At 50.0% G+C, this 18,428-nt stretch overlaps 3 protein-coding genes across 4 annotated transcripts; 1 reads left to right on the top strand and 2 right to left on the bottom strand.

Moving 5' to 3' along the window:
- Positions 1-1,220: 1,220 nt before the first annotated feature.
- On the bottom strand, positions 1,221-7,949 carry CTDNEP1 (CTD nuclear envelope phosphatase 1). Of its 2 annotated transcripts, XM_079134790.1 has the most exons (9): positions 7,183-7,949; positions 4,140-4,206; positions 3,925-4,043; positions 3,645-3,716; positions 2,820-2,936; positions 2,589-2,700; positions 1,980-2,064; positions 1,612-1,668; positions 1,221-1,380 (listed from the first exon to the last, which is right to left on the bottom strand). In XM_079134790.1, coding segments are annotated over exons 1-9 (732 nt in total). In that variant the 5' UTR covers positions 7,285-7,949; the 3' UTR covers positions 1,221-1,379. The 2 variants fall into 2 exon arrangements, with proteins under 2 accessions (XP_078990916.1, XP_078990915.1); XM_079134789.1 differs by having other exon boundaries at positions 1,221-1,668; positions 7,183-7,946.
- A 177-nt stretch (positions 7,950-8,126) lies between these two features.
- Positions 8,127-14,619, top strand: ELP5 (elongator acetyltransferase complex subunit 5). Its single transcript, XM_079134788.1, has 8 exons — positions 8,127-8,574; positions 8,733-8,793; positions 8,882-8,962; positions 10,202-10,422; positions 12,379-12,560; positions 13,287-13,382; positions 13,523-13,623; positions 14,264-14,619. Exons 1-8 carry the CDS (start codon positions 8,421-8,423, stop codon positions 14,376-14,378), a joined length of 1,011 nt encoding a protein of 336 aa, XP_078990914.1. The 5' UTR covers positions 8,127-8,420; the 3' UTR covers positions 14,379-14,619.
- Positions 14,620-14,758: 139 nt separating this feature from the next.
- On the bottom strand, positions 14,759-17,223 carry CLDN7 (claudin 7). The gene is given in 5 exon segments (XM_079134791.1): positions 14,759-15,278; positions 15,381-15,465; positions 15,563-15,727; positions 16,582-16,735; positions 16,738-17,223. Coding segments are annotated over 5 exon segments (636 nt in total). The 5' UTR covers positions 16,807-17,223; the 3' UTR covers positions 14,759-15,115.
- Positions 17,224-18,428: the final 1,205 nt, after the last annotated feature.

Raw genomic sequence — 18,428 nt, 5'->3', positions numbered from 1 at the left:
CGGGGCTGTCCCGCCTGCTAAGATACGCCATTAGCACAGCGCACTAACGCCGCTAGCGTAGCACCACCCACAGTCCGTCCACCTCACGTCATCAGCGTAATCTCTTTGGAATCAATTTGTGAGCTACGCAGGCAACGTAGCAAAGGTTGTTGGTTTTTACTATCATCAAAAATAACTGAAAACCCTTTCTCCACCTCCCCCACCAACTAAGTTTGGGATAAAAAAGGATAAGAGATGATAATCATAATATGAGACTTGGTTCTTCAGAAGTTACTTTCAGAAATAACGTAGGGGAAGAACAGAGACAATTACAAGGCTAGCTATTCACGAAACATTGCTACGTTGAAGGGGGCCGTTGACACCAAAACAAAGTAGTACCCAAGTGGCGGAGACGTACTCCAGAAATGAGAGAAGAAAGGAAACAGATATTTGGACAGACGTGTAGAAGGCTTAGGGACCAGAAATGAGCGAACCGATAAGGACTGGAAAGGCACTCCAAAAGGTATGGCCCACACCAGGGCGGAAGAACACTAAGAATTTGTCATCTACGAAAATCATGTGATCTCAGAGAAGGGCGGAGCGTCACGTGGCGGGTGCCAGGAAGTAGAGCCGGCTCCAGGAGGAGGTGCTGGGGGCGGGGCTGCGGCGTGAGTGGGTAGGGGCTCGCCCAGACCCGGGTGCCATCCGCCTGGGGGCAGCGCCAGCCTAGCCAGTCCACGTCAGTTCCCAGACGAAGCCCTGCCTTTCTGCAGCTATAAACCCTACGGAGCCTCCAGGTTTCACCTCCTTTCATCCTTCCATATGCTACTGCTTTGAAACTGTCCCACTCCCATTCTGTCACTTGGGCCCTTCCCGCCAAACTAGCTGGTGCCAGTTATTCACTACTCCCTCTCCATATTCATCACCACCTTTCCCTTTATTCCCACAGACGGCTCTTTCCTTCTGGCTCTGGGACACGGTGGATGTGAACACAGTCCCCTCCCCTCATGTCCCAAAACCCCAGAGAAGGACCTAGGGCAGCTTTGGTTTCAAAGTTATAATGCATGGTTTAAAAGAGAGAAAAGGAAAAAAAGAGAGAGAGCTAGTTACAGGTTGGAGGGAATCTAGGGAGAAAAATAGAGGGAAAGTAAGGGAAAGACAAGTTTAGGGAGGATCCAGTGGCCCAAAATCCCAGTCTCCCACCCACAGCCCAGCCCTTGGAGCAGGAGTGAAGAATTCGATCAGTTTTTTACAAGAGTTTTAAAAAAAATCAAATCACAACAAAGCTGACTTGGCTTCTCTTTGAGCCTCCTGGATCACGGTATGTCTGTCTCTCACTCCAGCCAGTCCTGCCTCTCCACCAGACAGTTTCGGCTCTCCAAGGCCTCCACCTGTCCCAGTCTGGGGTTTCCATGGAGTGTGAACACGAAGTTAGAGTGAGGCTGCTTCACATTCTGGCCCATGTGTCCATCCAGACTCCAAATGGAGTGTAGGGCTCCCAGGGCAGAGGGGTGGGAGGGGCAGACCCTGCCCAGGCAGTCCTCACATTGGACAGGGCATCTGACGGCATCCCAAGGGCTTGCCCTCCCTTCCCCCCCACCCCAACTCAGGTGGAGGGGCAGCAGCTGTCACCAGAGCCTATGTTGGTGAAGATTTCGGCTCAACACGGATCGAACATCAGCGGTGAACCTGGGATGACAATAATTTGCATTGGTGGAGTACCTTATAGTTGACATCCTCAACACACTAGCATAAGGCACCTCACTGGAGATATGGGGCAAAATTTAACACCACTTTCACATAATGAGACAGGTTCATCTGACCAAAACCCTATGGCTAGGAATGATGAGCTTTGGAGTTGAGAAGACCTTGTCCAAACACTAAGTTCTTAAGGGAAGAGCAGTAAGTAAATAAAACAGGACAAATGTTTTTATTCCCTCAGGATCCCCCACCTCTACCTTTCCTCAGAAATCCAAATATCTAGAATTCACTTCCCTTACCTGAGGGCATCCAGCATTGGGAGCAGATTGAGAAGGGCTGTGTCACTGGGGTCACTGAACCAGGATTTGATGGGGATGGCATTGTCTGGAGTGGGCGAAAATGTAGATGAGAACAGGATTCAAGAGACACTGGAGGTTTTTCCTGAAAATCATCACTTTAAAAAAAAAAAAAATCTATACCTACCCCACCCAACAACCTGACTAAAATCTTCCTGATTAAACATTAATCACCCAAATTGATACTAGTGTGAAGCTTCTAGCCACACTTTATTGTCATTGTGGCCCACCTGAAACAAATATGATATAGGAAATCTGACTTGTGAAATTCACACATGGGGGTGGGTGACAAAGAGAACTTGAACGTGGACCTAAAGTACACCAAGAAATCCCAGCTCTCAAAGCCCAGATCTCCAGCCTTCTAGTTCCCTCCATTCAAAACACCTCATCAGTGGGCTGAGTATGTGGCTCACTGGTAGAACACTTGCCCAGTATGCATGAGACCCTGGGTTCCATCCCCAGCACTGCCAAAGGGGTGTGTGGGGGGGGGTGGGGGGGAGCAACCCCAGAATCATGTCCTGGCCCTAACAGATTCATCACCTTCCCCCATACCTGGGTGGCTCCTGTAAGCTCCTGGGGAGTTATCCAGGATCACAATGCTGGAGAGGTCACTGTGGACCACAGAGAGATCCTTGATGTAGCTGCCCAACTCCAAAGTACAGTGCTGAAAGGCAGGGGATTATGCAGTACACCTCCCCACTTCCCCATCAAGGCAAATGCCTCAAAGCCATATCCCTCCCTGGTGGCCTGCCTCACTCTTCAACCTGGACTCTAGCTCCTTACCTGTCTGTAGTATCTCCTCTTGAGAATGCTTCTGCTATTGTCCAGTTTATCTGCCACAGCAGAACCATAGATTTCCATGCTTGCTGTAAACACCACCAGTTCGTACCACTGGCTCACCTGAAATAGATTGGGAGAGAGAGGTATTATAGGAGGTGATGATTCATTTAGACATTCAGTTCTCTCTCCCTCTCCCTCCCCAACCCCCACACATCTATCTGTCCCTTCCCCACCCCAGCTTTTTAAAATTGGTATACAGTTCTCTTTCAGCCTAATACTTCAGAAGGCCTCCTAGCAACATCAAATGTCTTTGGGAACACACAATTCTGAAATTTCCCAAGCCTTCAAAATCAGTGTCTGAGGCATCCTGTAACTTAAGATTCAAAAATAGAAACACAAAAGAGTAGGATGCCTGTGAAGAATAGAATTACATCAATATAACAAATGAATCCCAGCAGGGCACAGTGGAGCATGACTATAATCCCAGCAGCACAGGAGGCTGAAACAGGAGGACTGCGAGTTCAAAACCAGCCTTAGCAAAAGCAAGGCACTAGGCAGCTCAGTGAGACCCTGTCTCTATATAAAACACAAAACAGGGTTGGGGGTGTGGTTCAGTGGTGGAATCCCCCTGTTAAATCCCCAATAAACCCTGGAAAAAAAATGAACTCCCAACTACTGAAAGTCATTCTTTTACCTTCCTACAGCCTTCCCTCTCCAAAACTGTCCTCATCCACTTCTCCTCACCCCTTCCTCCAAATCCCCTAAAATACCCAGAGTCCTACAACCATTCCTTCATTACAGAATTCCCTTTAGTTTGTGTACACTCACCACTTCTAAGAAGAAATCCACATGGGGCCGCTTATGTACAAAAAAACGGACAGGATGTTTGTCTATAACCACCTGTAGAGGAATAGGGAAGGACTGGGCAAATTCTGAGCACTGCAATAAAGACCTAGAGAACATCTCCCTAACCCCCACTGCCTCCTGTTCTTCAGGTTGACACTGGTGCCAGGAATTGGGGACCAGATACTCTGGGACTGGGAAAGGGAGCCCAGGACTGGGCAGAGTAACAAACATAATCCTTTCATTGCTATACATCCCCACACACCTTGAGGATAAAGTCAGGAGGCGTTCCAGGCCGCACTGTGGGCCTCAAGACCCCATCATGGTGGGAGTGAATAAGTGTCTCATCCAGATCCAACACCAGGATCTTCCTCTTCACCTGGGCTGAACCAGAATGGGAAAGAAAAACACCAACTGACCTCCAGCCCACAACTGGAATCCTACTTCAACTCAAGGAGTCTTCCCAGCCACCATACTCACCTAGCCGATTTCGAGACACAGGAGATAAGGGGAGGATATCATATCGAACAGTTTGGTATTGAATCACCTAAGGTTAACAAGAGAAAGGATTAGAACCCATGAAATCTTCCCCAGTAACAATAACAGGTATCAAAATTGCCTATTTTGTGGTGGTGCACACCTATAATCCCAGCGGTTCAGGAGGCTAAGGCAGGAGGATCAAGAGTTCAAAGCCAGCCTCAGCAGAAGTGAGGCACTAAGTAACTCAGTGAAACCCTATCTCTAAATAAAATACAATATAGGGCTGGGGATGTGGTTCAGTGGTCAAGTGCCCTTGAGTTCAATTCCTGGTACCAAAAAAAAAAAAAAAAATTTGACTATTTTACCACATGCTGGGCACTATGCAATTTAGAATTATTTCATTTAATCCTTAGAACTATCCTATATTATTGTTATTATCCACCCCACCCCCTTTTTGGTATTGGGTATTTTACCAGGGGTACTTTACCACTGAGCTATATCCCATTTCTTCTTAGTTTTTATTTGAGACAGGGTATATCACTAAGTTGCTGGGGCTGGCCTCAAACTTGTGATCCTCCTGCCTCAGTCTCTCGAGCTGCTGGTTTACAGGTTTGCACCACCATGCCTAGCATTATTATCCCTATTTTAAGGATGAAGAAACAGGCTTGCAAGGGTTCAACATCGTGCCTCTGTCTGCACAGCTAGATTTATCTCCCCAATTTAGAATGAAAACTGCATGAGTATAGGAATTTTGTCCCAATCATGACTTCTTTCCTAGTGCCTAGGACACTGTAGCAAGGGTGATCAGTTAAGAGAATCAATGAAGAGATAGTCAGGATTGTTCTCTGAAGACTGACCAAAGAACCTGCCATCTTAACCATGATGTTATCCTTGGTAATGCTAAACAAAGAAATCCCCACTTTCAGCCCAAGGATTTGTTGTGGAAACATCATCTCCCATTGGGAACTGAGAGCCTCAGACTTGATGCACAAGGTGTAGGAATCAGGAGAAGCAATCCTTGGATTGCTAAGGGGAACAGAGAATGAGGGAATCCTAAGGTTCTCAGGTCAGCTAAGTTCCTCTGGCTAGTGGCCACCAGACCTATTTTAACCAGCCACCTGTCCATTTGTGTCTCTACTAGCCAAGTCACAAGTTTCAGAGAACCTTAGCCCTCTGAGCAGCCTCCTTATCCTGGTACCCAGGCTAGACAGAAAATATTGGAAAGCTCCACCTGCCAGAATGAAGTAAGGGCTTTGAGATAGAAGTGAACAAGGGACAAGGATGTCACCACCTCAGCCTTCCAGCTTTCCTTCTCCAAGCCTTCTCTAGAGGATATTTCTTAAGTCAGATCTACCTATGCAAAGCCTGGCAGTTCCCTCTGCTGTTTTCTTTTAAAGCATACTCTTTGGTCTATGCCTACGCCCTCAATCAAACCAGAAACAGGCTCCTCCTGTTTGCAAACCAAAAAATCCCCTCTCCCCCTTAATCCCAAGGCATCTGCCCTTCTTTTCTCCCTGGGCTGTGATGAGGGCTGAAACAGCTCGGGTATCCTGCCCTGCTATCTCGGGTTGCATATGCTGGGCATGTAGGGAATGCTCCAAGTGTTTGCCAGAAAGTGGGGTGGGGGAGGAAACTAGATTGGAAAGGAAGAGAAGACAAAAGGCTGTGGGGTCAGTGTTGCCCAAAGAGCAATTCTGGAAGTAACTAATTTTCCAATAAATGGACTGGAACACTACTAAAACTGATGTGTTAAGGGTAGAAGGGGGAATTCTCAGAACAAGAGCAGAGACAGAGAATGGATAACAGTCAATTTGTAAAGAAAACCCCAGGAGCCAATTTGTCTCACCTTTCTGACCCCAATTTTTTCTTGGTTTCTAGCTTTCTTAGGGGAATAGCCCTGCATACAACCACCACCTCCCAGAACAGCGGGAGCTCTAAATCAGGAAGTGGAAGGAATAAACTGTTGGAGAGGATGAATCCAAGGCCAGGCCATTCCCCCAAATCAATTAAGTCAATCACCACTACCACCAGGATTTTCTGGGAATTCTCTTGACCTACTGTATTTTATTCTTTCAAATTATACTGAAACATGCCAGAGTTCAGACCTCTACACCCCAGTTCACTCGATTTTTCCCCACACTCCTTCAGAGTATTCACCCCAGTGGTGATGAGAATACAAGGGCACATTCGCTAAGTGATGTTAGCCAAAGGAGCTTCGACCTTGGAGAAAAGCTTTGGGGGAGGGAACCCAGAGATGCTTAGGTACATCCAGTCTCCAACCACCCCCCCACCCCCCCACCCCCGCCAATCCCTTCGCAATGCTAGAATCTCCTGGAGAAACAAGCACACCTTCAGATGCAAGCTCCACAACTGACCAGTCTGTCTTCTAACCCAGATGCCCAAACTTTAATGTACTCTTCCTACAACTAAACAATGTTATCATAAAAGCATGTTTTTCTGTCCAGGGTCCCTCTAAATCCATAAACCTACACTCCCACTATGAAATAAGTTTTCAGGGCCTTTTTGGAGGGTTTTCCTTAATGGGAACTGCAGAGGTTTCTCCTTCACACCGAGGGCTTTCCCCAAGTTCCCATCCTTGTTTGTTACAAATGCCCTCCTACCCACCCCCACTTTTGACACACATAAGCCTCTTTCTCCAAGACTAAACAAACCCTGAGGTTCCAATAAGAGGGTCTTTCACAAGCCCACATCCGTAGATCGGGCTGCCAGCAAACAGGTGTTCCCCGCCTCTCGGTTTCTTTAGCAACAGCTCCAGCTTTCTTAAAGAGCGCCCCACCCACCACTCTAGCCCCCAAGAGTTGCCAAATCCTATTCTATCTAGTTCCATTAAAACCCCCAGATCTCAGTTCTATTATAAGGGTCTTCCTCACCACCCGACGTCCCACTTAAGATGCCCTAATTCTCTTGTAGGAAAAGCCCCGTCAGGACTCCCTTCTTGGGCCCAGAGGCCTGACACTTTCGGAAAACCCATGAGCAACATGAACAGAGTTCCCCACCACCGCCAGCGCCCACCCAGGCTCACCGTGCGGATCTGCCTCCGCAAAAGGTAAATGAAGAAGCTCCAGAGTTTGGCGGCGAAGGCCACGAACGTGCGCAGCCCCAGCAGACACTGCGTCCGCATCATCCCGATGACCCCGGCACCGCCGGCCCCGGGGCCCCCGCGGCCCAGCTCAGCCAGCCCCCCGGGGGCAGCCCCCCGCCGCCGGGAGGGGGAACGGGGGCCCCGAGTGGCAGGAGAAGCTGCAGAGAAGGGCACGGAACGGGCGGCTCAAAAAGCCACCCCCAGCGAGGGGAAAGCCCAGCGGAACGAGGATCTGGGGGACAGGCGTGGGCAGCCCGCGGGGGCCCACATGGGCGGGGAGGGGCACCGACGGCTTCGCGGAGTTTGCAGGATGAAACAGGTCGGGCTAGGACGGGGTCCTCAGAGACCAGGAGGGAAGGGGATGGAGAATTGGGGGAGGGGGTAGTGGGGGAGGGGGTTAGGGAAAAGGGAGGGAGGGAGACGGGAGGGGGAGGGGAAGGGGAAGCTGAGGGTGGCCCGCTGCGCAGGCGCACTAGGGGGCTGCCCGCGGGAAAGGGGCGGGCGGGGGCACCGGCGCGCGAAGGGCCACGGCAAGAGAATGGACAGGCTGAGCAAAGGAGCAGGGTAGCAGGGGGAGGGGGAGACGAAGGGCGCGGAGCACTGGACCGGAGTGGCCTCCCCCTCCCCGAGGTCGGCGGTCTCTTAGCCGCTGGGAAGCGGGGCTGCAGCTTCTGCAGCTGGATTTCCCACTCTGACAGGCGCCATTTTACTGCCCAGAGGTCTCCCTCCTCCTCTTCCCCCCCTCCTCTTCCCCTCTGACACTACTTCCGGTGGTGACGTGTATTCGCTTCACCGGGACTAAAGTTCCCCCTACTCGGTCTTATGGGGGTAGGGATAAGGAAAGCCAAGTGCGCCCCCAACAAGGCTGCAATATTGCGCAAGCGCCAAAGGCGATCGCAGGGCGGGGCCTGGGGCAAAGTCTTGAAAGGCGTGGGCAGGGTAGAGTGACGTCACTTGCCCTGTGGTTCTGACGGTCGGGGGAGGCATGCGCGACCCCCTCCCCTCCCCATTGACAACTGTCCCAACGGCTTTTCCCGCCCCAGTCATGGTGAAAATGTAGGCTGGTGGCATCGTTCCTACGTCTGTGCGCCAAGGCTCGTGAGGGACCATTTCGCTTAAGCTCTCCTGGGACTAGTGAACATAAAATCACCTCTCATTCCAACCTTTGCCAGCTCTTAATGGTGGGAGAAATGAGTGCCCCGCCCCTCTCACCCGGAGGGGGCGGGGCTGTAGGTCTTGACGTAATCAGAGGGCGTCGGAGTAGGAGTGGATGCCAGTCAGAGATGCTGGATTCTCTGTTGGCATCCGGCGGTGGCCTGGTACTGCTTCGCGGTAAGGGGCTAAGGCACCGGAGGTTTCGGGTCAGATTCATGGGCTGGAAATGGGAAGGAAGGGCTATAGGTCACAGGCTAAGAGTGGGAGTCGCTGTTGTTTTATGAACGTGGAAACCTCAAGGTTCTCTTTGTTTATTCCTCCCTTGCTTTCCTTAGATTCCGTGGAGTGGGAGGGGCGGGGTCTTCTGAAAGCGCTCATCAAGAAATCTGCACTGTGGTGAGTAACAGGCAGCGCCTCCCAGTCCTGCTCTAAGAAGGGAACCTGTGCCCAACTCTTCGACATTTTCTCCTCATCTCTGCCTTAGTGGGGAGCAAGTCCACGTCTTGGGCTGTGAAGTGAGTGAGGAAGAGTTTCGAGAAGGTTTTGACTCCTGTGTCAACAGCCGGTAAGTACAAATTGGGAGAAATGTCATTAGATGTGGGACTCCTATCATTAAGGGACTTTCTTTTCAGCAACAAACATAAAAACCTGGTCTGGGTCGCATGTCTGTAATCCCAGTAACTCAGGAGATTGAGGCCAAATCTGAGGCCAACCTTGGGCAACTTAGGGATACCTTGTCTCAAAAAGGGTTTGGGAATGTGGGTCAGTGGTAGAGCACCTCTGGGTTCAATCCCCAGTACTCCCCAACACACACAAAGATAGGCAGTATCGTTTAGTACTAGAGACCATAGTGGAGGATAAGAATAAGTACACTCTGCCTTTTGAGTCATTCAGAATCAGGTCGTGCTTAATTCAGTCATGAATTCAGACTTTGATCAACACTGACTGCAAGCTACTGAAGGGTTTGTCCTAGAGGCAAAAGGAACAGTAGCATATGCAAAATTAGGAAGATATGATAAGACTTACCATGGAAGGTGGAAGAACTTCCTAAAGTAGTTGAAGTCTTGCAGGTAAAGAGGGATCTGACTGTAAAAGATCTTACAGAGCATGAAAGGGAATTTAGATGTTATACCAAAGTCAGTAGGGAGTCGTTTGAAAATTTGGGAGGAGAGTTGATAACACCATGCCTGTTAGAAACACTAGTTCAGGGGCTGGGGGGATAGCTCAGTTGGTAGAGTGCTTGCCTTGCAAGCACAAGGCCCTGGGTTCGATCCCCAGCACCCAAAAAAAAAAAAAAAAAAAAAAAAAAAAAAACACTAGTTCAGTGATTACTGTGGGAAAATGGATTGAAGGTGGCAATCTGGAGATAGAGAGAACAGGTAGGAAGGCTATTGCAGTGTGTACATATTGAGTACAATTATAAACCATATGTGGTGCTATGTAGTGGAGATAGAACAGTGAACATTGTACTAATTAATTTTAATAGAATAATGCTATGAGGTGACCACGGTCTAACTTCAGACAGAGGCAGTACAATTGGAGATTTTAGAACTAATGTAAAAGAAGCTCCATAGTTGGAATTCCCAGTTAAGTGATTTTGGGCAAGTAGCAAAGCCAAGCTTGGTGCTTAGGCTGTTGGACACCAAAGTCTGTGCTCTCAATTTTAGGTTGTATGTGCAAGAGCCTAAGCTCCAATATTTAGGGTATTAGTGAAAATTGAAAAAAAGAGAGCCACAAAAATAGGGTAAAGTTTGAGGTTTCAGGGAAAAGAGGTAATATGTCTCCTAATATTTTCCCTTTGCAGGCTGATTTACCATGACCTCTTCAGAGACCCTCTCAATTGGTCAAAAACTGGGGAGACTTCTCCTGGGGGACCCCTGGGAGTCTTGAGAGCCATGTGCAGGAGGAAAGATCCTGGTCCTGCCACCATAGCCCTTGATTCACTCAGCTGGCTGTTGCTTCATCTTCCCTGTACCACACTCTGCCAGATCCTGCATGCTCTGAGCCATCAAAACTCCTACCCTGGTGAGAACCCTTCTTTGTTGCTTGCCCTCACATATCTCCACCTGGCAAACGATATCTTCCTTTCCTAACCTAGAAGCAGCATCAAGGCCCAGCACTTGGGAGGCTGAGGCAGGAGGATCATAAGTTTGAGTAAGACCCTGTCTCAGAAAAGGACTAGGGATGTAGTTTGGTGGTATAATGCCCCTGGGTTCAAGCCCCAGTTCCAAAAAGAAATCCAGCATCAGTTATCTCCAAAGACCTTCCATCTCTAACCTTTCTGAGGGGTGTTTTTGACTTTTTTTTTTTTTAAATACCAGGGATTGAACCCAGGGGCACTTAACCACTGAGCCACATCCCCAGCCCTTTTTTATTTTTATTTTAAGACAGGGAAGATGGTCTTGAATTTGCAACCCTCCTTCCTCAGTCTCCCAAGTGGCTGAGATTATGGACATGCCACCACGTCCAGCATTTTTGAGTCTCTGTAGTCTTTTATATTTATACACACACACACACACACACACATCTTTATTTTTTTTTTTTGAAGTGGTACTGAAGATTGAACCCAGTGCCTTACATGTGCTAGGCAAGTACTCTGTACCCCTGAGCCACAACCCCAACCCCTCTATAATCTTTTTCTTTTTTTCCAGAATGCCTTTATTTATTTATTTTTAATGTGGTTCTAAGGATCAAACCTAGTGCCTCACACATAGTAGGCAATAGCCCCAGCCCTATAATCTCTTTTTAATGCCACTTGTTTGTTTTTTTTTTGTTTTGTTTTGTTTTGTTAGTTGTTGATGGACCTTTATTTATTTACTTATATGCAGTGCTGAGAATTGAACCCAATGCCTCACCCATGCTAGGCAAGCACTTGACCACTGAGCTACAACCCCAGCCCCCCTATTAATTTTTTTAACATTTATTTTTTATTCAGTCACTTAACAAACATTAAACACATACAACATGTAAGGTTTAATAACAGAAAAATAAAAACTAACTTCTAACTTTGTTGTTGGGTCCCTGCCTCCTGGGAGCACAAAGTTTCATGCAGATAAGTATACTGGCAGTTGCAAGATAGTCTGATAAGGACTATGATGATTTAAGGATATATGCACAGGGTACCTTAAAGAAGTAACCATCCTGAAGAGCAAGGGTTAGGCAGGCAGGTTTGGCCCAAGAGTAGGGAATACTAGTAGGGACTAGACCTAAATTGCACTCTGGATATTAGAATGGAATTTAGAGTTAGACAGATCCATTTTTGTATTAAAATGCTTGATCTCTCAGTACTGCAGTTTTCCCAGTTTGGGGGGAAAAAAAAAAGTGGGGGATATGATAGTGTCAGAATGAACCACTTGAAATTGCCGTATGGCTTGATCTAAAATTGCTGACCTTTGTAAAGACTAAAATGTTGTGTTAATGTTTAGTGCAGTGCCCGACACTGTTAATGCTTCCAAAAGGAGAGAGAGAAAAGGAGGCCCTAAGATCTTGACAAGTTACAAAAACTGCTAGTAGTAAATTGTGTGAGAGATGAAACTGAAAAGCTTGTGGCTACCAGGTGCCGAAAGTGTTTATTTTATCCTGAAGGCCACGAGGAGCTGCCAAAGTCAGTGATATCGTGATCAGATTTGCACTGGAGTAAGAAAGTGTATAAGAAACTGGGTACACTGCATGCCTATAATCCCAGTGAGTTGAGAAACTGAGAAAAGTTCAAGGCCAGCCTCAGCAACTTAGAGACCTTGTCCCAGAATAAAAAAGAGCCAGGAGTCTCACTCAGAGGTAGAGTGCCCCTGGATTCAGTCCCCAGTATGGGAAGAGGAGCTTATAGCCAAGCAGTGAGATTGGCTGAGGTAAGTCAGGACTGTGGCAGAACTCTGATGGAATGTGGGCCTCTCCTTCCTTTTCTTCAGTATTTGCTCCCTGGCCTCAACCCTAAGTGTTTCCTACTTCCCTTCATGCCCTGCATTTCTTTTTTCTCTCCAGGTGATAGTTCACCAGTAAAGCAGGTACATGTGTTGGGCCTGCTACATGAAGAAATTCATGGTCCAGGCCTCTTGGGAGCACTGAGCAACCTTGCTCAAACTGAGGTGACTCTGGGTGGTGCAATGGGCCAGGCCTCAGCCCATCTCCTCTTTCGGAAACCCCAGCAGCACCCAACTTATCAGGTCAGGAGAAGCAACAGGAAGGACTGGAGATTGGAGTCAGAAAAAGGGGTGCCATGATGGGAAGAACAATTAAAAAAAATTGGGGGGACCATGGGTACCAGGGATTAAACTCAGGAGCACTTGACCACTGAGACACATCCCCAACCCTATTTTGTATTTTATTTAGAGACAGGGCCTCACTGAGTTGCTTAGCACCTTGCTTTTGCTGAAGCTGGCTTTGAACTCATGATCCTCCTGCCTCTGCCTCCCAAGCTGCTGGGATTACAGGCATGCACCTCAGGGCCTGGCAAAAAAGTTTTTTTAATACTTCCCTGTGTTTTGTTTTGTTGGCTGGGTGTGTGTGAGAGACAGATGGGATTGAACCCAGTGCCTTGCACATCGCTAGGCAGTCACTCTATTACTGAGCCACATTCCCAGCCCTGGAAAAGAAATTTTTTTTTTGGGGGGGGGGGGGGGGGGTTACTGGGGATTGAACCCAGGGCTTTGTGCTTACGAGGCAAGCACTCTACCAACTGAGCTATATCCCCAGCCCTAGAAAAGAATTTTTAAAAGACTAGAATAATTATTAGTGGAAAGGAGGAACAAGTCCATAGGGAGAGACTTAAAGGAGGGCTAGGGCTGAAAACAATGTGTTTGGGTGAATGGGGGCTGAATTGAGAGATGCTAAATTCTCTGGTTCAGTGGGATTAAGAAAACCTTTTTAACTCTCTTCTTTATTCTCCCCAGACTTCATGGTTCTCCATCCTTCCTGACTTTAGCCTGGACCTCCAGGAGGGGCCTCCCCTGGGGCCCCAACACCACTCAGATCTTCATACATCTCTGGTATCTAAGAGTGCTGAGGCCAGATTAAGGGAATGGAGTTTGGGATCTGGCAAAAGTAGAATAAAATTGCAGAGGTTGAGGGTGGAGTCAAGTATTCAGGGATGGGGCCAAGTGGCAGCAAGCATCCTTTTTACCTGCAGGTGGACCCCATGACTCATTTGACCTTTAATCTTCACCTGTCTAAGGAAGAAAAAGAAGCCAAGGATAGCCTGATTCTGCCCTTCCAGTTCAGCTCTGAAAAGTAAGGTTGGGGCCTAAAGTGTTTGAATCCCCAGCATCTGGGCCACAGAGAGGTGGGGTGATGACAGGTTATTGATTAACCTCTCAGACTTTATAGGGGCTAAAGTCCACTTCCAGAGACAAGTCTGGGGAGTGGTTCTCTACCCACCCATACCTCCCATAATGGCAGAGGGTCTTCCTGTCTTTTATCTCCATTAGAGCCATGGGTTCTAGCTTCATGGTTGTCCCCAGAGTAATCTGGCTCTGGGCTGAGCCAGAATGAACCCTAAGAGGTAACTCTCTTTGCCAGGCAGCAGTGCTAGAACAATAGGACTGGAAGATTGGTGGGCGTGGCAAAGACTGGTTAACAAGGGCTAGGTAGGTGCCTGCTATTCTGAGCCCAGTGTGTGGGTGGATGAAGCAAGACTGCTGCAGAATCCTTCCCCTCAAGCTGCTAAGAATTTAGGGTTTTGTTAGAGTAGTACTCATGCCAGGGTCCAGTGGTTCTTATTTAGCTGTAACCAATCTTGGAGGTCAGAGAAGGGACTGGGGCCAAGTAATGATACAAGTCTAGGGTGGGTTGCCTAAGTCACAGGCACCTGTAAGGGGGTATCCAGACCTGACCTAACACCCACCCTCACTAGCATCAATTCTTACTTCAGACAGCAGGTTCTACTGTGTCCTGGGCCAGGCCAAGCTACCAGCCGCATCTTCTATGAGCCAGATGCTTATGATGACCTAGACCAAGAAGACCCAGATGATGACCTTGATATTTGAGTGACCGGACTTGACTAGACTAATGGGAAGGGGGTGGGAGGAGGAGGACTATGGGCCCAGAACCACCTGTTGTTTGTACTAGGCTTACTGTGTGTCTGTACTGCTTTTGCTCCTTTGTCTAGGGAGGCCCTACCCTATGAGGTAGAAAGCCGCATCTGATCAGGACGGAAAGTGGGGTGGATAGTGTAAGGTGAGGGAATAGGAACAACCCCCCATACCTAATAAAATGTTTTGACTTTTTTATTGTTGTTGTTAAAAAGGAGACTGTTTGGTAGCTATTTAAACAGAAGTGGTGGGCAGTGGGAATGAATGGGGAAAGCCAAGCTCTTGAGTCTTTTGAGTCCAGTGTAGGGATTGAGTCTGAGTCCCACTGAAAATTAAATGAACAGGAGTGGCCTGGCGCACAACTGGTGCTCTACCTTTAAGTGTTTGAACCAAAGCAGGTATACTTTAGGTACCAAGTTCGCACCAAGGATCTGAGTAGGAAGAAATCAGGCCCAAAAAGAAAAGAAAGCCTACTTTCTAAAATGTGTTTTTATTTTGTACAAAAAGCACGCCCTTCCCACTTTTAGTCTCCCCCATCCAACCCCCCAGAGAACTAACTACATGGTATACAGGGATGGAGTGACCAGGAGGCCTTTGTCCTGCACCCTGCCCACAGGCTGTCCTCTGCCCTGGGTCTTTTCAGGCTTTGGGCACACCCACAGCCTATCAGGCTGGGGCATGGGAATACCACCTCACACATACTCCTTGGCAGAGTTGGACTTGGGGTAGGAGCGTGGTGCACGGTACACAGCTTTGCTTTCCTGTCCAGGACAGGAACAAGAGAGCAGCGCACCTCCTAGGAGGACCAGAGCAGACCCAGCCCAGCCGATAAAGATGGCTGAACCAAACTCATACCTGTGGAGAGAAATGATCAGGATCAGAAACCTGGCTTGCCTCTGCCTTCCTATTCTAAGAACCCAGATTTGCTTCCTTAAGAGGCAGGGATCCCAGACTTACTTAAAATTCACGGGGGTGATGGGGTTATAAAAGTCTGTGACAATCTGATGTCCATACCAGGAGCATGCTACCAAGGCGGCAAGGCCTGGAGAGAGAATGCGGATTCCAATACTGTGAAGGCCCAAACCAGCACCTTCTCCAACACGGGCGAGAGGAGAGCTGCCTATGGACCTGTGGCTCACCTGCTACGATAAAAATGATGCCTCCAGTCATAGCAATACGGGCCTTCTTTACTTTGTCATCTCCCCCACAGCGTGTGCACTTCATGCCCATCGTGGCCACGAACATAGCGAGGAAGCCCAGCACCAGAGAAATCACCATTAGGGCTCGAGTGGCCTGCATGGCAGCTGTGGAGCAGAAAGGACGCCGTCATTGCTGGAAATGGTGGCAGCCCTCAGACGGCCACAGTCTTGGCAGGGCGGGCCGCACTCACAACCCCCTGGACCCGCATCTGATGGGTGCTACTAAGTTCTGCCCAGGACCTTGCTCTCCTCGGATGTCCAAGGCCCTACCTAGAGGGGGCTGGTTCCTACACCCTCCCAAGAGCGCAGCCTTCCTGCTTGCGCCCCGCCCTCTCTGTTGAAGAACCCGCCCGGGGCGCCAGGGTTTCGATGAAACTGGTCGGGGTAGGGGGAAGGGTGAGAGGGGGCAGCGAAGGTAAGTGGAGGTGGCTGCCAGAGCCTCGGCATAGGCCGAACATCCAGACGCGCGCGTCCCAGCCCTGGTCCCGCCTTAGAGGCCACGGGGTTTGTGGCTTCAGCTAATCGGCGGATAAGATTAGAGACCGCCGGCGGCTGACAACGTCTGACAAACCGCACCGCTGCGCAGTCCTCCGCACGGCCTCAGCCCCGCGCCCCCTTTTGTTCGAACTAAAAGGGCGGGAGAACACAGATGCCTTGGCCTGCCCAGGGCGGTGGGGGAGGGGACGACCCTGGCCTAGGACTCACTTCCCCAAGTCCAGGTGGAGGTTCGTCTGGGGGCGTTCTGGGAAGAGCTCAGGCTGCAGGGGTACCGGCCCACGTGCGGCCACCAGAACTCGGATCCACCCCAACCCAGCCCATTGCCCCTGCAAGACCACTTCCACTTCCTCCTGCTCCCTGGCAACCCAAGGCGCCAGGCCGGGGGACCTCGGCCCTGCCCCGCACCCCGCCCCACCATCTCCGCCTTGGGAGCGTCCGCCCCGTCGGTCCCACGGCCTTACCCGGCAGGGCGAGCACCGAGTCGTACATTTTGCAGCTCATCATGCCGGTGCTTTGCGTGACGCAGTCCATCCACAGCCCCTTGTACATGGCCTGGGCGGTGATAATATTGTCGCCCGCGTAGGAACTCATCTGCCACTGTGGGATGGCCGGTGCTCGCCTACCAGGCCCACCCAGCCCAGCATTGCCATGGAAAAGCCCAATAACTGCAGGCCTGAATTGGCCATTTCCGCCCTCAAAAAATACGGGACACCGGGCGGGCAACCCTACAACAACACAAACCGAATCCGCAGGGGGGCAGCCCCACAAGACAACTTGGGGTGGTGTTTTTAAGTCACCCAAAGAAGCAAAATGTTTTTGACCCGGTACTTAAAATCTTATCACTCGAAGTAAACACAAATCGACCCCTCGGGTGGAGTGACGGTCTCACAGCAGAGAGAACAGGCTACGCCCGATGGACTGGTTTCAGACAAAAGCAGTCCGCGAAGGTCAGGCGGTTCTCTCTGGCGCTCTCAACGAACCCTACCAAACAAAAGGTAGAGGGGCCGTTTGGGTGCGGTCCCTAGAAAGTATCAGGCCTATCGGTCCCGGACTTCGCTGCGCAGGAAAGATTGCAGGGCAGTGAGCGGGCAGGTGCGGGCGAACAGGTGCGCAGCGCACCTGAGTATATGTAGGGCGTCGGGGGCGTGCCCCCGCGGACTGGGAGCGCGGGAGGTGGGGCGGGACTGGAGGGGCAGCCGAGGGTGACCTGACGTCACCAAAGGGACACTCACCTGAACCGGAAGTCCTGGCCCCCACCCCTCCTTGCCCAGGTGAAGAGGAAGAAACCTGAGCACTAGGGTCACGCCCCTTCACTTGCCGGGCTTTAACCGCAGGTGGAGACGAGGCAATATCTTCTCCGGAGTCCGGAGCTCCCAGTAATCCCTCCCGGCTGGACTTCCCAACCTTCCCTTCTTCCCACAGGTGCGCTTGGGACGCAGCGGAGCCAAAGCTGGAGGGACGCCCCTGGAAAGGCTCGGCGCCACCTTTTCCCTGCAAGTTTCTGCCCCATATGTTCTTCGTCCAGCCCGCCTTTCGCCTCCACCCTTCGTTCTTCTTTTTCTTTTATTTCCACCTTCAATGGGCACTAACCCAATCCCGGAAAATCACCCCTTGCAGCAGACTTCTTGAAGTTTCCACTCCCAGTGATATCTCCCCAGCACCCCTCCCCTTTACTGTATGCACTCTCTAGCTAGGCCCTCCAACATTCAGCGGGCTTCTGGGCACGGCTCTCGAGTAGCCCCACCTTCCTGGTCCACCCCACCCCTTCCAATCCTTGGCATACTTAATGCCTGGGCCGGTCACTATCCCCTCCAACTTCACAGTTCCTGGCAGAGGGAAGAAACCACTAAAGAGAGTCTGCAGAGGATGGGGAGGAGGGTAGGCCTAGGTCAGAGTCTCAGCCACACCCATCATTCCCTTCCCTTGGAGTCTTTTCAAACGTGCCCTCCACTTTCCTCCCCCCTCCCCCAGCTAGCTCATTTCTCTCCCTTGTTCTTATCCTGTGCGGGCCTGTTTGTGTCATTCTCTCATCCCCTCACCATTCCTGCCTCCTCAACATCTGGCTCTCCAAGGTGGCCTCTGATTCCACCCTCATTCTTCCACCTCACCCTCACATTCTTTCTCACTCTCCCCAAGCTTTTGCCCCATCCTTCCTCCCAGAATCTCTTCCAATCATCTGCTCATTCCTCCTTTTGATCATCTCCCCCTTCTTGCCTTTTCCACTTTGTAGTTTCCTATTTCACTCCCTCCCTGTTAGTCTACCTTTGTACCCAATCTCCAACCCTTTGGAGTCCAGCCCTTTTCATCT

The sequence above is a fragment of the Sciurus vulgaris genome (genome assembly GCF_902686455.1).
Source record: "Sciurus vulgaris genome assembly, chromosome: 3".
Lineage (NCBI taxonomy): Eukaryota > Metazoa > Chordata > Mammalia > Rodentia > Sciuridae > Sciurus > Sciurus vulgaris.
This window is presented reverse-complemented; position numbering and strand designations above follow the sequence as displayed.